This window comes from Ictidomys tridecemlineatus, chromosome 10 (genome assembly GCF_052094955.1).
Source record: "Ictidomys tridecemlineatus isolate mIctTri1 chromosome 10, mIctTri1.hap1, whole genome shotgun sequence".
Taxonomy (NCBI): Eukaryota; Metazoa; Chordata; class Mammalia; order Rodentia; family Sciuridae; genus Ictidomys; species Ictidomys tridecemlineatus.
Window position 1 is genome coordinate 98,183,065 of NC_135486.1, and position 19,408 is coordinate 98,202,472.

General features: G+C 38.4%; 1 protein-coding gene across 2 annotated transcripts in view; it reads right to left on the bottom strand.

Moving 5' to 3' along the window:
- Window positions 1-7,598: 7,598 nt before the first annotated feature.
- Mcm10 (minichromosome maintenance 10 replication initiation factor) overlaps window positions 7,599-19,408 on the bottom strand; it is a 32,710-nt gene continuing 20,900 nt past the window's right edge. For both annotated transcript variants that reach the window (XM_078023527.1, XM_078023528.1), the window contains exons 16-19: window positions 17,860-17,973; window positions 17,175-17,320; window positions 8,615-8,657; window positions 7,599-8,147 (exon numbers count right to left, since the gene is read on the bottom strand). In XM_078023527.1, coding sequence (XP_077879653.1) covers window positions 8,064-8,147; window positions 8,615-8,657; window positions 17,175-17,320; window positions 17,860-17,973 — 387 coding nt within the window. In that variant the 3' untranslated portion in view covers window positions 7,599-8,063. The remainder of the gene's footprint in view (window positions 8,148-8,614; window positions 8,658-17,174; window positions 17,321-17,859; window positions 17,974-19,408) is intronic.

The following is a 19,408-nucleotide window of genomic DNA, read 5'->3' on the forward strand; positions in this document are numbered from 1 at the left end:
ATTTGATATTTATACCATTAGTGGCGGTACTGGGGGGTGAATCTTTGCTCCCTCCACATGTCATTGAACAGGCTAGACTTTGTTCACCCATTTCTTCATTAGTAAGATATAAGAAATGTGAGTTGCAACTTTTATGCATTTCAAACTGGCTGCATCAAACTTCCCTGTGAAGAGGTTAGGTGCTTACTATCACTGGGACATCTTTGCTAGTCTTTTTATAAAGCAAGCAAATTGAGAATATTTGCAGAAAAATTCATGGTTGGGGGCCCTTGAATTATTAACTATTTATGGATCCCCTTGGACCACTGCTGTTAGATTTAATCAAGTCAGATCTAAACAGGTGACTAGCGCTCACTCCTCTGCATGATCTGTGTATTTTTACCCTAACACCTTTGGACCTGGTGCAACAGAAAGTTTGTTTAGGAACTATAGTTGCTATAGTTTGGAGTTGGAAAGTCCTCGAAAAGCCCATGTGGTAAAGGACATGTCCTCAGCTTGGTGCTATTGGAAGATGGTGGAAACTCTAAGAGGTGAGGCCTAGTGGGAGATCTTCAGTTGTGAACGTGTCCTTGAAGGGGATTGTGGGATCCTAGTCCCTTCCTCTTCCTTTCACTTTCCAGCTACAATGTAGGCAGTTTTGCTCTATTGCATGTCTGCCATGGTGTGCTCCTTGCCCAAAACAATGGGGCCAATCAGTTATGGACTGAAACATGACTGTGAGCCAACATAACCTTTTTCTCCTTATAAGTTGCTTATCTCAGGTATTTGTTATAGAGATGAGAAACTGACTGACACCTCATTTCTGTCCACCCTCCCAGAGAGTGTCATTCTGGAAGAAACTGATATAAAATAAAAACTTGGAAATGCCTCGGCTTTTCATTGCTATTTTTACTGTTACCTGGTGAGACTGATATTACTTGGGAGGGACAAGGACTTCAATGTTTCCAAGCTTAAATCTCAACAGGAAGGAGCTCTGCTGCTTGCCTTCCATTGCCCTAGTCTCTGATCCAAACTAGAGAAAACAATCAGTTTGAGTACAACCAAGATGAGAGATGTTCCTTCCTGAACTACTGGTCAAGAGCCACACATGAATCTCATTTGCTTTGTATCCCAGCCCCTAAAATGAGACAGAACTGGAGCATTAGCAAGTTAGTGAGATATACTCCCAGCTCAAGGATATTCTAGGTCTGTTCTTTTGGGGCTGGAGCTCCTCAGCACTTAATCCATATCTAGATTATAAATTCTAAAGCAGCATGTGCCTATTCTAGATTGGCTATCAAGTGAAGTGGGCGAGGGTGAGTCCTCAGCTGGGGTTGGCATGTGAGCACTGGTGTGGGTTTAGCTCAGGTGATCTCAGATTCTGAGTCTGAACTGCAGATTTTCTGGCCAGTGGTACAAGCAAGGATGAACTCTGGCCACATGCAGTTGCCCTTGAGCCTGTTCAGGAGTGTGATGGGCCTTGAGGATCCTACACCTGTAAGGCTGGTATTCTAGGACAACAGGTGCTTTTTAAATAAATTATAGTCGTTCCTTGAAATCTGAGAGGGATCAGTTCTAGGACCCTCCTGGATACCAAAATCTACAGATGTATTCAAGTCCCTTAGGTATATGGCATGAATTTACATGTAACTTGCACATATCCTCTGGTATACTTTAAATCATCTCTAGGTTTATTAAAATATGAAACACAATGTAAATGCCAAGTCAAAACCTCTACTGTATTGTTTGGGAAATAATTACTATATAGACACAATTTTTTGGTCTGAAGTTGGCTCAATCTGTGATTACAGAATCTGTGCATACAGTAGGCCAACAGTATTTTTATTACTGTGCAATAGAAAAAAAAGCAAAGGACTGTTCTTACTTCAGCTGCAAATCAAAAGGAGCCACAATCTGGTTCATATCAGTCGGGATAAAACAGCCTATGCCTTCTGGTGAGCCACCTGCCTCTCCCTTGTGCTAGTAAGCAGGTGGATGGCAGCAAATAGATTCTGACTCAGGGCCACACCACACAGCCACCTGCCTGTTGTGTCTGTAGGAAGGAATGTTGGGGCCATACAGATGTCAAAACCAGAATGGTTTGGAGGAGAGATTGTTTAAAAACAGAACAAAGTAAGTTTGTCCTTGCCTCTTCAATGACCAAGCTTGGCAGGCTGGCTCTAAATATTCTAGCAGAAAGGGGCTAAATAAGAATTTGATTACTCGCTTGCTCCCATCCCTAACAAGGCCTCCATTATACTTCAGGGTTTTCAAATTTGGCCCAGAATTCCTTAGCTAAAATCCAAGCAAAGTAATTTCCTTGGCTGGGAGAAGGATGCCAAAGGTAACATGACCAGGAATTTGAGCAGCCACATTTAATAGGAAATTAATGACAGAAAAATTTGTATTTTTGGACACTGACCTTGTCCAAAGTGTGGCCTTTGGACATTCTTTTGCTTACTCTTCTGTTCTTTTACTACTATCCTGTTGTTCTTAAGGGCTTCCAGGTAAGTGGTGGCAAACAAATTTGTTAAAGATTAAATTTGTTAATTTTTTATCACCAGTTTTACAGAGTGCCCACGCCCCACCAACCGAATAATAGCTCAGTAAAGTGCGTGCTTAGCATTCTGGAGGCCTTGGGTTTGATTCCCAGAACTAAAAACAAACAAATTGTGCGTGTGTGTTTGCTTGTGTGTGTCTGCATGCATTCCAGGGGAAATTTTGCAACTTCTTATCATCTGCCTTTATTTACTTAAGGTTTTTTGAAAAGAGATGATTATTTTTGTGAGTTTCAGAATGATTTTTAGTTTTTGAAGTCTTGTTAGGAGAGTTTCATTTCTAATTTATTTTCAATGATATTCTAATGCTCCACAAGTTTTCTATAATTTAGAAGTTCTGTTTCAAGCTTGTAAAAGATTTGTCTAAAGGCAAATGGTGCCGCAGTCTTGGCTGGGCACTGAATCACGAGCCACCACAGCTTTGTAGATTCAAACAGCAATTCTTTATTCCCGAACTCACACCGGCCTCTACACATGTTCTGGGGAAATCCCTGTTCTGCCCGCCAATTCACATCCCAAAATACTTTCTAAATTCCAGGAGAACTCAAGGGGAACTCAGGCAGCAGGAACACCCCATTCCCAGAAGGAATAACCTTAAACCTGGAACTTCCCTAAAACCAGATTGTCTTAAACCGGGAATGCCCTAAACCCAAGGAGTGGGATACTTCCTCAAACCTGCAGGATACACCTTAAACCTGGATCCACCCTCGTCCTTGAGCAGGGTCACTTTTCTCAAACACACATGCAAGGTCACAGCGGATTTCCAAGGCAAGTCCACTTAACATGGGGTATGCTGGCAAGGAAATTTCGATGTGTCATTCCTACTTGGCAATGGCCCTCAGCAAAATGGGTTGAATATTAATGTTCTAGTTCACAGTTGATAACTTTGGCATACTCTGTGATCCTATAACATATCAAGACTTAAAAAAAAAAATCCAAAAGATGCCTATTGAGATGATTTCCTGCTCACCTCAACTCAGGGTGCTTTGGGTGCTGCTTCCTCTTGAAGGACCACCCTCCAGTAAGCCTGGCTTTTCTTCCTGTGAGTTGGCAAAGGACAGTGAAATGGGCAACACACAAAACTACCCTTTGTGTGGCTGAAGACTGGTGATCTTACAGCATCCTGGGCCTGTTGCATCTATGGAGGGGGAATGGGGCTCTGTGCCAGGTGCTTTCCTCTAGAAAGGGCTGAAGGAGATCCTTCGTTAGAGGCATGATATCTTGGGAGGTTTGTCACTGCTGGAAAGCTTTGCCCCTTTCCATATTACCTTTTTTAAAAAGTTAAAGTTTGAATACCTAGCATGTGTGAGGCCCTTGGGTTCGATCCCTAGCACCACACACAGACACACAATGTGAACAGGTAATCTACATACATGCTTTCAAACTTACAAAGGACAGAAAGGAACACACTAGAAAGTACATCCCTCTTGTCTCCAAAGGAAACCATCATTCCCACATCTTGAGGATTCTGAAGGTAATCTGTGTACACCTAAGAATCTACAGAAACTTTTTATTTTTTAAACGTTAAAATTCATTTTTGTCCAGTAATACCTACTTTACCTATTGAACCATTTCTTTTTTATCATATAAACAAGATGGTATAGTTAATTTATAGTTAAGCAGTTTTCAAAGTTTCCTACAGGAACAGCAATTTTTGAGGTTTCGGATATGGCTGGAAAATAACTGATATGAAAACTAAAGTGAATATATTTTCTAGACAACTCATTGATTTAGACAACATAATACTTTGGGGTCTTAAATATTATACTAGTGATTCTGAAATCTTTCAGTGTGTAGACTCCTGTCCTTAAATCTTTCCCCAAATAAAAACAATAACAACAATGTCATTATTATAAAGCACTGGCCTTGCAAAAACAATTTCTTTCTTTTTTTGGGTAATACTTGTGATTGAATCCAGGGTCTCACACATGCCAGGCAAGTGTTCTATCACCGAGCTACCTTCCCAATTCCATCTGGTTATTCTCAGGCAGGGGCTTGCTAAATTGTTGATAGGCTTTGAATTTGTAATCCTCCTACATCAGCCTCCCCGGAAGCTGGGATTAGAGGTGTGCACCATGGTGTCCAGCAAGCTTGTGATGTTATCAGTTCATGGTTGATCATTCATGCACTCAGCAGAATTATGGCACCAAGAGGCAAGATATTTAATATTCTGTAAATTTATTTACATGAGAAACAATCTAATTACACCATTAGATTGCTCTCCTAAAGTCATTATTGAAAAAAATAAAACAGTACAGAAAGGACAACCTTTCTTATGCCTTTAACACATGAACAAGTACCTGTCATAGTTTGGATCTTCAGTGTCCCCTAAAGGTCCCTGTGTTAAAGACTTGGGTTCTAGCCTGGTGTGATTGGGATAAATTTTCAGAGATGGAAAGAGTGGGAGGTCTTGGGTCACTGGGGTTGTGCCACTGAAGAGGACTGTAGGACTCTGGTCTCCTCTTCCTCTTTTTTTGCTTCTCAGCCATGAGTTGGTTTTGCTCCAACATGCAATCCCAACATGATACACTGCCTTGCCACAGGCCCCAAAAGAAGGGGGCCAACCATCCTCCAAAACCGAGCCAAAATAAACCCTTTTTCTTTATAAATTGGATATCTCAGGTATTTATTATAATGATGGAAAACTAACACAGTACCTGAATAACATACAACTAGACAATACTTCCAATTTGATATATTTGCTAATTATGTAAAAATAAATCAAAATAAAAAAACCCAGGAATTTACCAAACCCAGTACTTGAAATGTTCTCTCTCAAGGTCAAACCCACTGTGCTCAGCTGATTACATCACTCTGGGGAATTATGAGGAGAAAAAACCCAGACTATTTTCATAGATCTTCTGCCCAACATTACTCAAAACACTTTCATGATACTTAATGGTGAAAGAAAGCACTTGTATCCAGAATATACATAACTCAATCCAATAATTAAAAAAAAATATAAATGGATGAGTAGACATATGTCATAAAGACACATGAGGCTGGGCGTGGTGGCAAAAGCCTATAATCCCAGCAGCTTGGGAAGCTAAGGCAGAGGGACTGCAAGTTCAAAGCCAGCCTCAGCAATTTAGCAAGGCCCTGAGCAACTCAGCAAGACTCTGTCTCAAAATAAAAAGGTGTAGGGATTTAGCTCTATGGTTAAGTGGCCTGGAGTTAAAAAAACAAAAACCAAAAACAAAACAAGGACATGAATGGACAGTACATGAAAAGATGCTCAAATAGTATTGGTTACCAGGGAAATGCAAACCAAACCATAATAAGATGCCATTACACACACATCAGAATGGCTAAAAAGACAATATCAGGTATTGGGACAGTGGAGCAAACGGAACCCTTGCACATTACCAGTTGGTGTATAAAATGGTACAACCACTTTGGAAAACAACTTGGCAGTTTCTTATGAAGCTTCCCATATAACCCAGAAATTCCACTCCTAGGTGTTTGCCTGAGACACAAAAATACTTATATTGCTAAAATAATTTTAGCAGCTTTATTCATGATAGCCCCAAACTAGGGACAATCCAATCCATTATGAATATCAACAGGTGAATAAACAAACCATTTACAGGGAAGCCAGCAATAAAAAAGAAAAAAAATTGATAACACACTATAATATGGATAAATTTAAAAAATTATGCCATGTGAAAGAAGCCAGATACCAAAGTATGTCCTGTAAGATTCCATTTATCTAAAACTAGAATATAAATCTGTAGGGGCTGGGGTGCAGATTGATTGGCAAGTGGTTCAAGGCTACCTTTTGGAGGAGAAAGCAACATCTTGCTTTAGGTTTGTGGTGTGGCTACATGGGTATAAACACTTGTTCAAATTTTTCAACTTATACCTTAGGTATGTGCCTTTTACTGTATGTAATCTATACCTTAATATAATTGATTTTAAAAAATATTGTTAGCTAAGTCTTTGCTTAAGAAACCTTACTATGGCTGGGGTTGTAGCTCAGTGGTAGAGTGCTTGCATCACATGCATGAGGCCCTGAGTTCAATCCTCAGCACCACTTAAAAATAAATAAATAAAAATAAAGATATTGTATCCATCTACAACTAAAAAAAAAAAAAAAAAAAAAACACACACACACACACAATTAAAACAAACAACAAAAAAAGAAACCTTACTAAACTTGGTTCAAATAAGTCTCAACCTTATTTCTAAATTACTTAACCAATTTCTAATCTGCAAAATAGAGTATACCTGATCTGGTCGTATTTGAGGAAATACTATATAGTCATTGGTTATTTGTGGTTCAATGTTTGCAAATTCACCTAATTTGATTTATAGCTTCTAAATCAGTTCTTCAAGTGCTTTTGTGATGACTTGCATGCAGAGTAACATGTCCAACAGTGTAGCCATATTTTTAATTTTCAAAATTTCTAGGCTTTTTTCACAAATTGTCGTCAACCTAATAAGCTAACCGATCTCTTTTACCTTTAATGCCACTTAGTTTGTTGCTACTAGTGACATACCTAAGCAAACAGATCTGTGCTCCAGATTAGAACAAACAAATGTCATTAGACATTAATTAACCTGCTATAAACAGCATCAAGCTTTTCTTTTATCATGAACTTTTCCACAGAAATCCAGTCCATGCACTCTCTTCCTTGTCCAATGTGAAGCTTTTCATATTTTAGGTTCCCTTTGGGGAAAATTCTACACCAGCCATTCAGAAGTTCCTTATTTGCTATTCTGAATGGTTTTTACCTAAAATACTTGTTTTATTTTTGTTGTTTTGAAAGTGAAAACATTTTATCATTATAAAACTCAATGAAAGGTGATTTTCTATTAAAAAGCCAAGTTTTTTTTTCCTCCAAAAGGAAAAATGCACAACAAGAGTACCAAAACCAACCAAACAACCCCCCCCCATAAAACCAAACCAACCAACCAACCAAACAAAAACTATTGTAAAAATTATAATCTCCACACCAAGTTCTCCATAAAGGACAAACGGCTACTGCTCAACCCTGCTCCAATGGCCTGTAATGACACAATACCCTACTAATGACATGTTAAAAAAAAATTTAACACCTGTTAGGTTTGCATGAAAGCATTTAATACATGTTGATAAACAGGATTAAAAGACTGATCTCATTAGGAATGTTTTCAAGGCCTACAAGTAAGTTCCCCCACCTGTGCTGTACCCCTGGCCCACCCATTCATTGCTCAATGTTCTAAAACACCTCAAAGGAAAGCCCTCCAAGATTTAGTGTAACTAAGGAGTAACTCCAAAAATTTATGTGAATGCAGTAATGCGGTCATCTAAAGTGAGAACAGGAAAGCTCAGGATATCTTGATTTTCCACCGGTAAGTCAGTTATATTTGGTGTAAAATTAATACAACAGAGGAAAGTAATTAAGGAAAGTGGATGGGCTTATTAACAAGTTTTTGTTTCTAATGGTGTCAATCAGAAACATGGGCAATGCAGAGCGAGTCCCTTGCTTTTCCAGACTCACAAGAAGCAAGACAGATTGTGAAAAAAAATATCTGAAGTTAGGGTCATTTAAGGCTATTCAGAAATTTAGCATGTTCTTCTCCTCTTGGCAATAGGGTTTCTCCTCCAATCTTTGGACCAGTCTTTTCCTAGAAAAATGAGAGTACTTAATAAGAACAGGTTTAACATTATTTCCCTGGATCACTAAAATGAGTCACAAATAAACACTGAAGTAATCCACCTCTATAGTTGGATCTAATATGTACCCCAAAGACCCACATGTTTAAGACTTGGTTCTCAGCATGGCACTGCTGGAGGTGTGGAACTTTTAAACAGGTGGGGAATCACAGGAGGTCGTAGGTCATTGGGGTTGTGCCTTTGAAGGGACTATGGAACCCAGGCCTCTTCTATTTCATTCCTAGCCTTGAGGTAAATGGGCCTCCTCTGCCATGTATTCTCACCACAATGTGCAGTTTTACCACAGGCCCCAAAACAATGGGGCCAACTAGCCATGGATTCAAATCCCTAAAACCGAGCTGAAATAAATCTTTCCTCTTTTTCAGTTGATTAGCACAGTGGTTTGTTACAGTAACAGAAAGCTTATGAAAACACCTACCTTTAGCATTCCATCTCGTTCCCATTTGTAGAGGCCACAATTACTGAAAGAGAAAAGATGGATTTACTCAGTGGTGAGGTATATGCCAACACACTTAAATACAATGGGGCTTACTGTGTAATTAAAGAGAAAAAAAACAATAGGAAATTATCTATGTACTTTTAAGGTGGGGATGGGGTAAGAGAAAAAGAAAACAACTAGAAAAACAACAAAAACCATAAAAGTACAAAGCTGTGAGATTTAAAAAAAAATTCCCTAATGATTCAACTTATAAATCAATAGTTTGGGAATATACTTGCGATGATTAAAATTATATGGGACTGCTCTAGCCCTCCACTGAGCCAGCTGCCCGAAGGAAGCTGAATTTGTGTTGCAGTTTGGCGAAGACTCCCACATAAATGGCTTGAGGAAGTTCAGCAGAGGAGAGATAATGAAAAAAAGACTGAAGATAGTGGAGTAGAGAAGAACTTGTTACTGGCGTGACTCTCTGTGAGTGGTCGGACACTTTTCAGCATAGGAGCCCCCATTCACAAATTTAAGCTTCATGGAGCTTGTGACAGGATTTTAAACAGTGGTTTGTTACAAGGGCAGCCCAAAATGCAAGAAGTAGTTCTGTGCACAGAAGCCAGCCAGCAGCCTGGGAACCAGTCTGGCAGTGTAGAGACACAGGCTCACAGATCCTTTAAGATCAGAGTGCGCCAGACTTTGACCCAGGTCACTGCAGGGCACCAGACCGAGGACAGAACTCGAGGCATAGTGGATAAACAGCCTAGACCCCCACACCTCACCGGACACCCTGGTGCCCAAACGGGCGGTTGCCATCTTGGAAAATCTACCGCATCAGCTTTTGGCGGATGTAGCAGAACATCGAGATTAGCGAATGAACAGGTGTGTGATACCTAGCTGTGATAACTCAAAACCTTTTTTGCCAGCTCTCAGTGGGCATGAATTTCAGAGCCGAGTGAAACTGAAAAGGTGCCAGATCTCCCCCTCCCCCCCAGCTGTGATAACCTGAAACCTTTCTCTCCAACTCTTGGTGGGCATGGCTATCAGAGAGAATACAGACAGAACAGGTTGCTGGTTTCCAACTCCCCCTCTCCACAGCTGTGAAGACCTGGTAACTCCCCAACACAGAGGTAGCCCCCAGTTGATCAGGAGCGCGGGGTGGCCAGGGCGCCCTAAGTCCAGAGTAATCCAGGGCTGCAGAAAAGAGTCCCAGTATTTGGGGCCTGGTGGGCAAGAGAAGTGAGGGGGGATAGAGACCAGGATTGGAGAGGCACCCGGCAGGGCAGGGAGAGCTGCCCCATGCGGATTGCTTCCTATATCCTGAGGGCAGAGACTCAACCTGGAATGCACAACACCACCTACTGGAAGAGAAGAAAACAGAATTCTAAGAGTGCATTATTTCTTTCTTTTCTTTTCTTTTTCCTTCTTTTCTTTTTATCTTTCTCTTCTCTCTTTTCCTCTCTTTTTTCTTTCCTTTTTCTCTATCGCTTCCCCTCCCTTTTTTCTTCTTCTTTTCTTCCTCCTTCTCTTCCTCTCCCAACCTCCCAAATGTTATTACTTCTACTACATGTAAACTACTAAATGCAAATAGGTGATTATTTCTATGCTTCTTATTGTCCTCCCACGTACTTAGCCACCCTAAAATACCTCCTGTCTATTGTCCTGTTAATAACCCTCTTCATTAGAGTTCTCCTCCAAAGTAGCTAAGATATATTAGGCCCCATACCCTCACATCTTTCCCCCTAAACATAAAGTCCTATGACTGACCCTCAGTTCTCTATACGTCACCAGAATCTGTATGCCTTTGATGAAGCTAATGAATATATTGTAAACTATAATTGAATCCAACATCTGTAGACATTGTCTCCCATAACAAAGGAGAGATCTCGGAACTACTCAAGAGCAATACAAAATTATAGGAGAAAAATAATAACACAACAGTTAAACAGAGCTGGAAAGAAGTGTGAGCAACATGAAAAAACAAGGAAAAAAAGGGCCACAAACAATGCAGGACAACTAAAAAATAGAGGAGATAAAAGCTGCAGCAGAAAAAATGTCAGATAGCAAATGTAGTCTTTTTAGCAGGACATGTTGTCTTTCCAAACAAAACTGGGTAGAGGGCAGAATGGATAATGGAGTAGACCACCAACAACCTCTGCCACCTAAAGGATTCTAAAAGACACTGAGAAAGGAAAGTAGATGTATTTTATACAATAGATGTGTTACTAAAGATTCCTGAAAGCATATGGTTATTATTTTGTGCATGGAACCATAATCTGAATACATGGAAGTCCTATCAGGAATAGGCTGGTGAATAACTTTCTGAATTGAAAATACATAAAAATTGTATTTTGATTAATCTAAAAAAAAAAAAAAGATTTCAAGATATACATGGTTCAGATGAACTGGAGTCTTAAGGAAGACTTTAGACGGCAAATGCAGACAATGAAAGATCACTTTGACAATGAAATACATAAACAAATACAATAAGCAAAAGATCAACTCTACAGGGTAATAGAGTTTATACAACAAAAACCAAACAGAAATCCTGGAAATGAAGGAAATAATAAACAAATTAAAAACTCAAATGAGAGTATCACAAGCAGAGTAGAACACTTAGAAGTCAGAACATCAGACAATGAAGACAAAGCATATCATCTTGAATGAGCAACCTCTTCAATGAAATAATTTTAGAAAACTTTCCAGACATGAAGAATGAAATGCAAATCCAAATCCTAGAAGCCTACAGAACACCAAATGTACAAAACCACAAGAGACCCACACCAAGACACAAAATAATGAAAATGCCCAACATATAGAACAAGGAGAGATTTTAAAAGCCACAAGAGAAAGGAAGCAGATTACATTTAGGGGTAAACCAATTAGGTCAACGGCAGATTTTTCAACACAGACTCTGAAAGCTAGAAGATCCTGGAACAATGTATTTCAAACCCTAAAAGATAATGGGTTCCAACCAAGAATCTCGTATCCAGCAAAATTAAGCGTCAGGTTTGAAGATGAAATAAAAACCTTCCACAATAAACATTACATGAAGAGGAAATGAAAAATAACAATGAAAATCAACAGTGGGAGGTAGTACAGTAAAGGAAAAACTAATCAAAGAGGAAAAACAAATCAAGTCAAATAACAAAAATAAACAAACATGGCTGGAAGTACAAACCATAGCTCAATAGGAACCCTAAATGTTAATGGCTTAAACTCACCAATCAAAAGACATAGGCTAGCAGACTGGATTTTAAAAAAAAGATCCAACAATATGCTGCCTATAGGAAACTCACCTGATAAGACATAACACAGACTGAAGGTGAAAGGTTGGGAAAAATCATACCACTCACATGGACCTCGGAAGCAAGCAGGGGTGTCCATACTCATATCAAATAAAATAGATTTCAAGCCAAAATTAACCAAAAGGGATAAAGGACACTACATACTGCTAAAGGGAACCATTCACAAACAAGACATAACAATCATTAATATATATATGCCCCAAACAATGGTGCAGCTATGTTCATCAATCAAACTCTTCTCAAGTTCAAGAGACAAAGAGACCACAACATAATAATCATGGGTGATTTGAATACACCTCTCTTACCACTGGACAGATCATCCAAACAAAAGTTGAATAAAGAAACTATAGCTCAATAACACAATTAATAACTTAGACTTAATTAATATATATAGGATATATCAACCAACATCAAGCAGATACACTTTTTTTCTCAGCAGCACATGGATTCTCAAAAATAGACCATATATTATGTCATAGGGCAACTCTTAGCAAATACAAAGGAGTAGAGATATTACCATGTATTTTATCCGATCATAATGGAATGAAATTGGAAATCAATGATAAAATAATGAAGAAAAATTCCTACATCACACGGAGAAGGAACAATATGCTACTGAATGAACAATGGGTTACAGAAGACATCAAGGAAGAAATTGAAAACGTAGACACAACATATTGAATCTCTGGGACACTATGATAGCAGTACTAAGAGGAAAATTCATTGCATAGAGTTCATGCCTTAAAGGAAGAAAAAGCCAACAAATAAATGACCTCACACTACAACTCAAAGCCCTAGAAAAGGAAGAACAAATCAACAGCAAATGCAGTAGAAGGCAAGAAATAATTAAAATCAGAGTGAAATCAATGAAATTGAAACAAAAGAAACAAAAAAATTGACAAAACTAAAAGTTGGTTCTTTGAAAAATTAAATAAGATCGACAGACCCTTAGCCATGCTAACGAAGAGGAGAGAGAACCCAAATTACTAGCATACGGGATGAAAAAGACAATATCACAACAGACACTATAGAAATACAGAAGATAATTAGAAATTATTTTGAAACCTTATACTACAATAAAATAGAAGATAGTGAAGGCATCGATAAATTCCTTAACTCATATAATCTACCCAGATTGAGTCAGGAGGATACACAAAACTACAGATCAATATCAAGTGAGGAAACAGAAGAAGCCATCAAAAGATTACCAACCAAGAAAAGCCCAGGACTAGACAGATATACAGCCAAGGTTTATAAGACCTTTAAAGAAGAACTAATACCAATACTCTCCAATCTATTTCAGGAAATAGAAAAAGAGGGAGTACTTCCAAACTCCCAAACTCATTCTACAAGGCCAATATCACCTTGATTCCAAAATCAGACAAAGACACCTCAAAGAAAGAAAACTTCAGACCAGTATCTCTAATGAATACAGATGCAAAAATCCTCAATAAAATTCTGGCAAATCGGATACAAAAACATATCAAAAAGATCATGCACCATGATGAAGTGGGATTCATCCCTGGTATGCAAGGTTGGTTCAACATTCGGAAATCAATAAATGTAATTCATCACATCAATAGACTTAAAGAACCACATGATCATCCCCATAGACGCAGAAAAAGCACTTGACAAAATACAGCACTGCTTTATGTTCAAAACACTAGAAAAACTAGGGATAACAGGAACTTACCTCAACGTTGTAAAAGCTATCTACGCTAAGCCTCAGGCCAGCATCATTCTAAACTGAGAAAAATGGAAGCATTTGCTATAAAATCTTGAACAAGACAGGGATGCCCTCTCTCACTAATTCTATTCAACATAGTTCTTGGAACACTGGCCAGAACAATTAGATAGACGAAAGAAATCAAAGGAATAACTATAGGAAAAGAAGAACTTAAACTAGCACTATTTGCTGATGATATGATTCTGTACCTAGAAGACCCAAAAAAACTCCACCAGGAAACTTCTAGAACTAGTAAATGAATTCAGCAAAGTGGCAGGATATAAAATCAACACCCATAAATCAAAGGCATTCCTTTATATCAGTTACAAATCCTCTATAAAGGAATTGAGGAAATCTAATGCGCATTCACAATGTCCTCAAAATAAAAAAAAAATACTTGGGAATCAACTTAAAGAAAGAGGTGAAAGATTTACAACAATGGAAATTATAGAACCCTAAAGAGAGAAATAGAAGAAGACCTTAGAAGATGGAAAGATCTACCTTGCTCATGGATAGGTAATTGTAAGAATTAATATTATTAAAATGACCATATTACCAAAAGCACTATACAGATTCAATGCAATTCAGATCAAAATCCCAATGGCATTCCTCACAGAAATAGAAAAAGCAATTATGAAATTCACCTGGAAAAATAAGAGACCCAGAATATCTAAAGCAATTCTAAGCAGTAAGAGTGAAACAGGTGGTATCGCTATACTAGATCTTACACTATACTACAGAGCAATAGTAACAAAGACAGCATGGTACTGGCACCAAAACAGGCTGGTGGACCAATGGTACAGGATAGAGGACACAGAGACTAACTCACAAAACTACAACTACCTTATATTAGAGAAAGGTGCTAAAAGCATGCACTGGAGAAAGGATAGCATCTTCAACAAATGGTGCTGGGAGAACACTGGAAATCCATATGCAACAAAATGAAACTGAATCCCTCTCTCTCACCATGCACAAAAGTTAACTCAAAATGGATCAAGGATTTAGGGATTAAACCAGAAACTCTGCGTCTAATAGAAAAAAAATTAGGCCCTAATCTCCATCAGGTAGGGTTAGGCCCCAATTTCCTTAATAAGACACCTATAACACAAGAATTAAAACCAAGAATCAACAAATGGGATGAATTCAAACTAAAAAGTTTTTTCTCAGCAAGAGAAATAATGTGAGGTGAATAGGGAGCCTACATCCTGGGAACAAATTTTTACCTCTCACATATCAGATAGAGCTCTCTAGGGTATACAAAGAACTCAAAAAGCTATACACCAAAAAAAACAAATAACCCAATCAACAAATGGGCCAAGGACCTGAACAGACACTTCTCAGAAGAGGATATACAATCAACCAACAAATATACTAAAAAAGGCTCATCATCTCTAGCAATCAGAGAAATGCAAATTTAAACTACTCTAAGATATCATCTCACTCCAGTAAGAATGGCAGCCATTATGAAGTCAAACAACAAAAAGTGCTGGCGAGGATGCTGGGAAAAAGGTACACTCATACACTGCTGGTGGGACTGCAAATTGGTGCAGACAATTTGGAAAGCAATATAAAGACTCCTTGGAAAGCTGGGAATGGTACCACTATTTGACCCAGCTATTCCTCTTCTCAGACTATACTCAAAGGACCTAAAAACAGCATATTATAGAGACACAGCCACATCAATGTTTATAGCAGCACAATTCACAATAGCTAGACTGTGGAGCCAACCTAGATGCCCTTCTATGGATGAATGGATAAAAAAAAAAATGTGGCAATGGAATATTACTCAGCACTAAAAAATAATAAGATCATGGCATTTACAGGGAAATTGATGGCATTAGAGCAGATTATGCTAAGTGAAGTTAGCCAGTCTCAAAAAAACAAATGCCAAATGTCTTCTCTGATATAAGGGGGATGACTCAAAATGGGGAAGAGAGGAAGAGCATGGGAAGAAGATTACCTCTACATAGTGAAGAGGGGTGGGAGGGAAACGGAGGGAGAAAGGGAATTGCATGGATGGTGGAAGGAGACCCTCATTGTTATACAAAATACATGTATGAAGACGTGAGGAAAAAAAAAAGAATAGCATTACCCTAGATTAGGTAGAGAGAAGTGATGGGAGGGGAGGGGAGGGGTTGGGGAGATAGGAAGGATAGTAGAATAAAACAGACATTATTATTACTGTGTATATATGTGACTGTATGACCAATGTGATTCTGCAACCTGTATACTCAGAAAAATGAGAAATTATATCCCATCTGATTCAAATGTCAAGATCATTGTACTGTCATATGTAACTAAGTAAAACATATAAAAAAATTATATGGGACTAAGATCTTAAATATTTAAGACACATCTATAAATAAAGAAGAAAAAGAAGCTCCAGTAGGGTAATTAATAAGAGACAGTAACAGAAAATACAAAAAAGAAAAACATATGAACTGATATTAAAAATATCAATACCCAAATACATAAAATTTTAACAAACTATCAGAATGCCACTTAGTACTCTGGCAAAAATGTGTTGAAGACAGGGGGATATGGAGGCCACTGTGTAGGCCTGATGGAGGGATGACTGGCCTGGTCACTATGGAGAGCAGCCTAATACTATCTGGTCAGTTCTAATCCTGAGTACACGCCAAAACATCTCCTATACCAGACTCTATGAGGACCTAAGGGGTGAGTAAGGGGTATGGAAATCTATGGATGAATGTGATGAATGCTAGTCATGGAGCAGTATTATCAGTTGGTGGAACACACTAGAGCACAGAGAGAGCAAACAGAGGTATCCTAAAAACACCGAGTGAATAGAGACATTAAGATGAGACATTTAATATAGTGCCATTTCTGCAAAATAAAAGTGCATAAAAACAGAACATTTTACAAAAAACTAAAACATAATATTAATCATGTGAGAATGGTTGATTATGTTAGGAGGTGGGAAGAGGGGGTGAGGAAGGGGATAAAAAGAACAAATAAATAAGACGAGGAGGATGGTGAATGGACCAGAGATGGAGGAGGAAGGATTCCTCAGCCTCCCCAAGAGGATGACATCACCGTATATGTGACCCAGCCAGCTATGCCTTTGTATCTGAGCCTGCCCACAAGTAAACACAAAAACAAATAAAAGAACATTAAAACATGTATACTTTCTCATGTGTTAAAAGAGACTTAAAGTGAAGAAAAGAATCCTTGGAAAGAGAAAAACAGTTCTTTATCTTAGTCCCTAATAAGTATATATATTCATTCACCAGCCCAACCTATACATATTTCATTTATTCCATGAACATTTCTGAGAACTCTATGGGTCAGACACCACATTAAGGTTGGGGATATAGCAGTGAAAAGGAAGTGTCCGTGCCTCCCAGGGATTCCAACTGACAACTGTAGTCTTGGGGATATCCAGAAGTTCTAAAAAGGCATGGAATAATATTCCTCTGATCTTTTCAGCATCACATTGTAACACCAAAAGACTTAAGGAGCCCTGCATGCGACAGAAAACCCCAAGCAAAGTTCATACCTGCAGTGCTTCTTTGGGAGCCTGTCAAGGGAGATGCTTCTGTTTCCACAGGGACACTTGAAAAACCTCTTGATGCCATCATGCCAGTGGTAGTCATGTTGCTCACTGACACAGGTCTCCAAAGGTTTGAAGTGGGTGTAGGCGCACTGCACAAACCAACAGACCACATGTCCATGAAGAGCTTTTAAGGAGAAACTGGGTAGCCACCCTCTGTTCCAAGTACACGGTGTCATCCCCTTACTGCCCAGGTCAATGCTGGGGATGTCACCACTTTATCTTCTAGCTCTGTGGATCAAGTGATTTCTTGACACTCCCTCATATTGATTACTACTTTTTCTAATGTCTACTTGAACTTCTAGCCAGGCATGAAGTACCCATTAACTTCTGTGACATTAGGACAACAGTGATGGCCAAAGGAGCCCAGTGTTGTAAACTTCTCAACAGCTTAGGATGGTCTGTCTTAGACTCCTCCTTATGGGCTACTGATGATAGATGAGGCTTGGGACTTATTTAGAAAGGCTGATCCATAGCTCTTTCACTTTCTCCTATAAGGTCTATGAAAAATACATAAGCTTGTTATCACTCCAACTTTATAAACAAAACCAAAACATAATTCATCTTTAGTTTTGATCCCTGAAAGGAGTGAAGAGAAGAAATGGTAGAAAGTTGAAATGGGCACACTCACTGTCTTACACGTCACTACTCGACACTTCACTTCTCTGATGTTTCTCATCTTTTCTTCCATTTGTTCTTTTTTCATCAGTGGCTCGAAATAGCATTCCTGAAGCTCAGCTTCCAACTGAATGACAAAATAGTCAGGAGTATTTGCACAAATTCCAACATATGCTCAGATAGTTGTATAATAAATAGAAATGAGCTCTTAAAATGTATATCAGGGAGAACCAAAACCATGAAAGCATTTGGTGATTTGTAAAACACCAAATGCAAATAAAAACAGCTAACATTATTAACACCATCATTAGGTCCAGTGTGCACCAGCAGACAGTTATTTCTACTGTTCTAACAAACTCTATGGGGGGAACATGCTCGAGATCTCCAGTTATGACAGCCCCATTTACTAGGTACTGGTCCCAGATTGAGCACTTGGCAGAACTTCCTGGGTGCTGGGAATAAGAGAAAGGATGAGGGGAGGGAGGTGTTTAATATAGAATGTGGACACAGCTTGAATTGGCACAGCTGCACAAGGCAAAAGAGTTCAGTATCTGAGGCCCCATGAGGAAGGAGCTCATCTCTACGGCCTTTAGGAGTTGGCTCTGACATTTCAATTGCCTGAGTTTAAAGTCCAGTGGAAAGATGGTTTATAACCGTCTTGTTACTTGTTAATCAAGAGTGAAGATCATCAGGCATATCAGCACCAAGTGGAAACAACACTAGCCCCAGAGACATTTTGAGAATGTGTGTGGTGCTTTTTTGTTATTGTCATGATTGCTATCTCCACCATTGGCAGAGAAAAGGGATGCTATGCTGTCTGCAATGCACAGAACAGTCCCCTACAAAACAAAAGATTGTTCCTTATCCCATTTGCTTCTGTGTATTTATGGGACATCCATGTGCATGAGAAACCTAATTATAGGTTTTACATATAAATCCGTTTTATATATAACCCTAAGTTATTTGTGCATGGTTTTAACATACATTATATATTCCAAGAGCACATCTAGGTAACTTTGTGTACACTGAGGTTTTTCCAGGATAATTCACTGTTTAAAAAAAACAGGCTCATGGTACTTAACAAGAAAACATAGCTACTACGTGAGTTCTCATTTCCAGCTGTGTCATATACATTTATAAATTCAAGCCTCTAACTACTTCATTATTTCTTTTAGGGTAACCTATGCCCAAGCATTTCTAAAAACATTATTTTCCTCTTTTTAAAAATTTTTATATTATCTAGGATACCATACTAATATCTTTGAAATTTTAAGTATAGGTAATACATTTCATGAATTTTATTTTATGATAAAGAGCAATAAAAAAGTACTTCTGATTAAAATGGTCTTTGGAAGTAATGAGGTTAACTATTGATGTAGAGCATTTGAAATGTTAACATTAAAATATTTGAATGGAAATAATACCTTTCCATATTGCAAGGCAGAAAATATTAAGCAGTATCGGGCCATTTACACATAATCTCATAACCATAATTACATGAAAACAATTTTAGATACTGAAGTCTGTTTAAATAATAAACAAACTGCTATTCTTCAGTATAA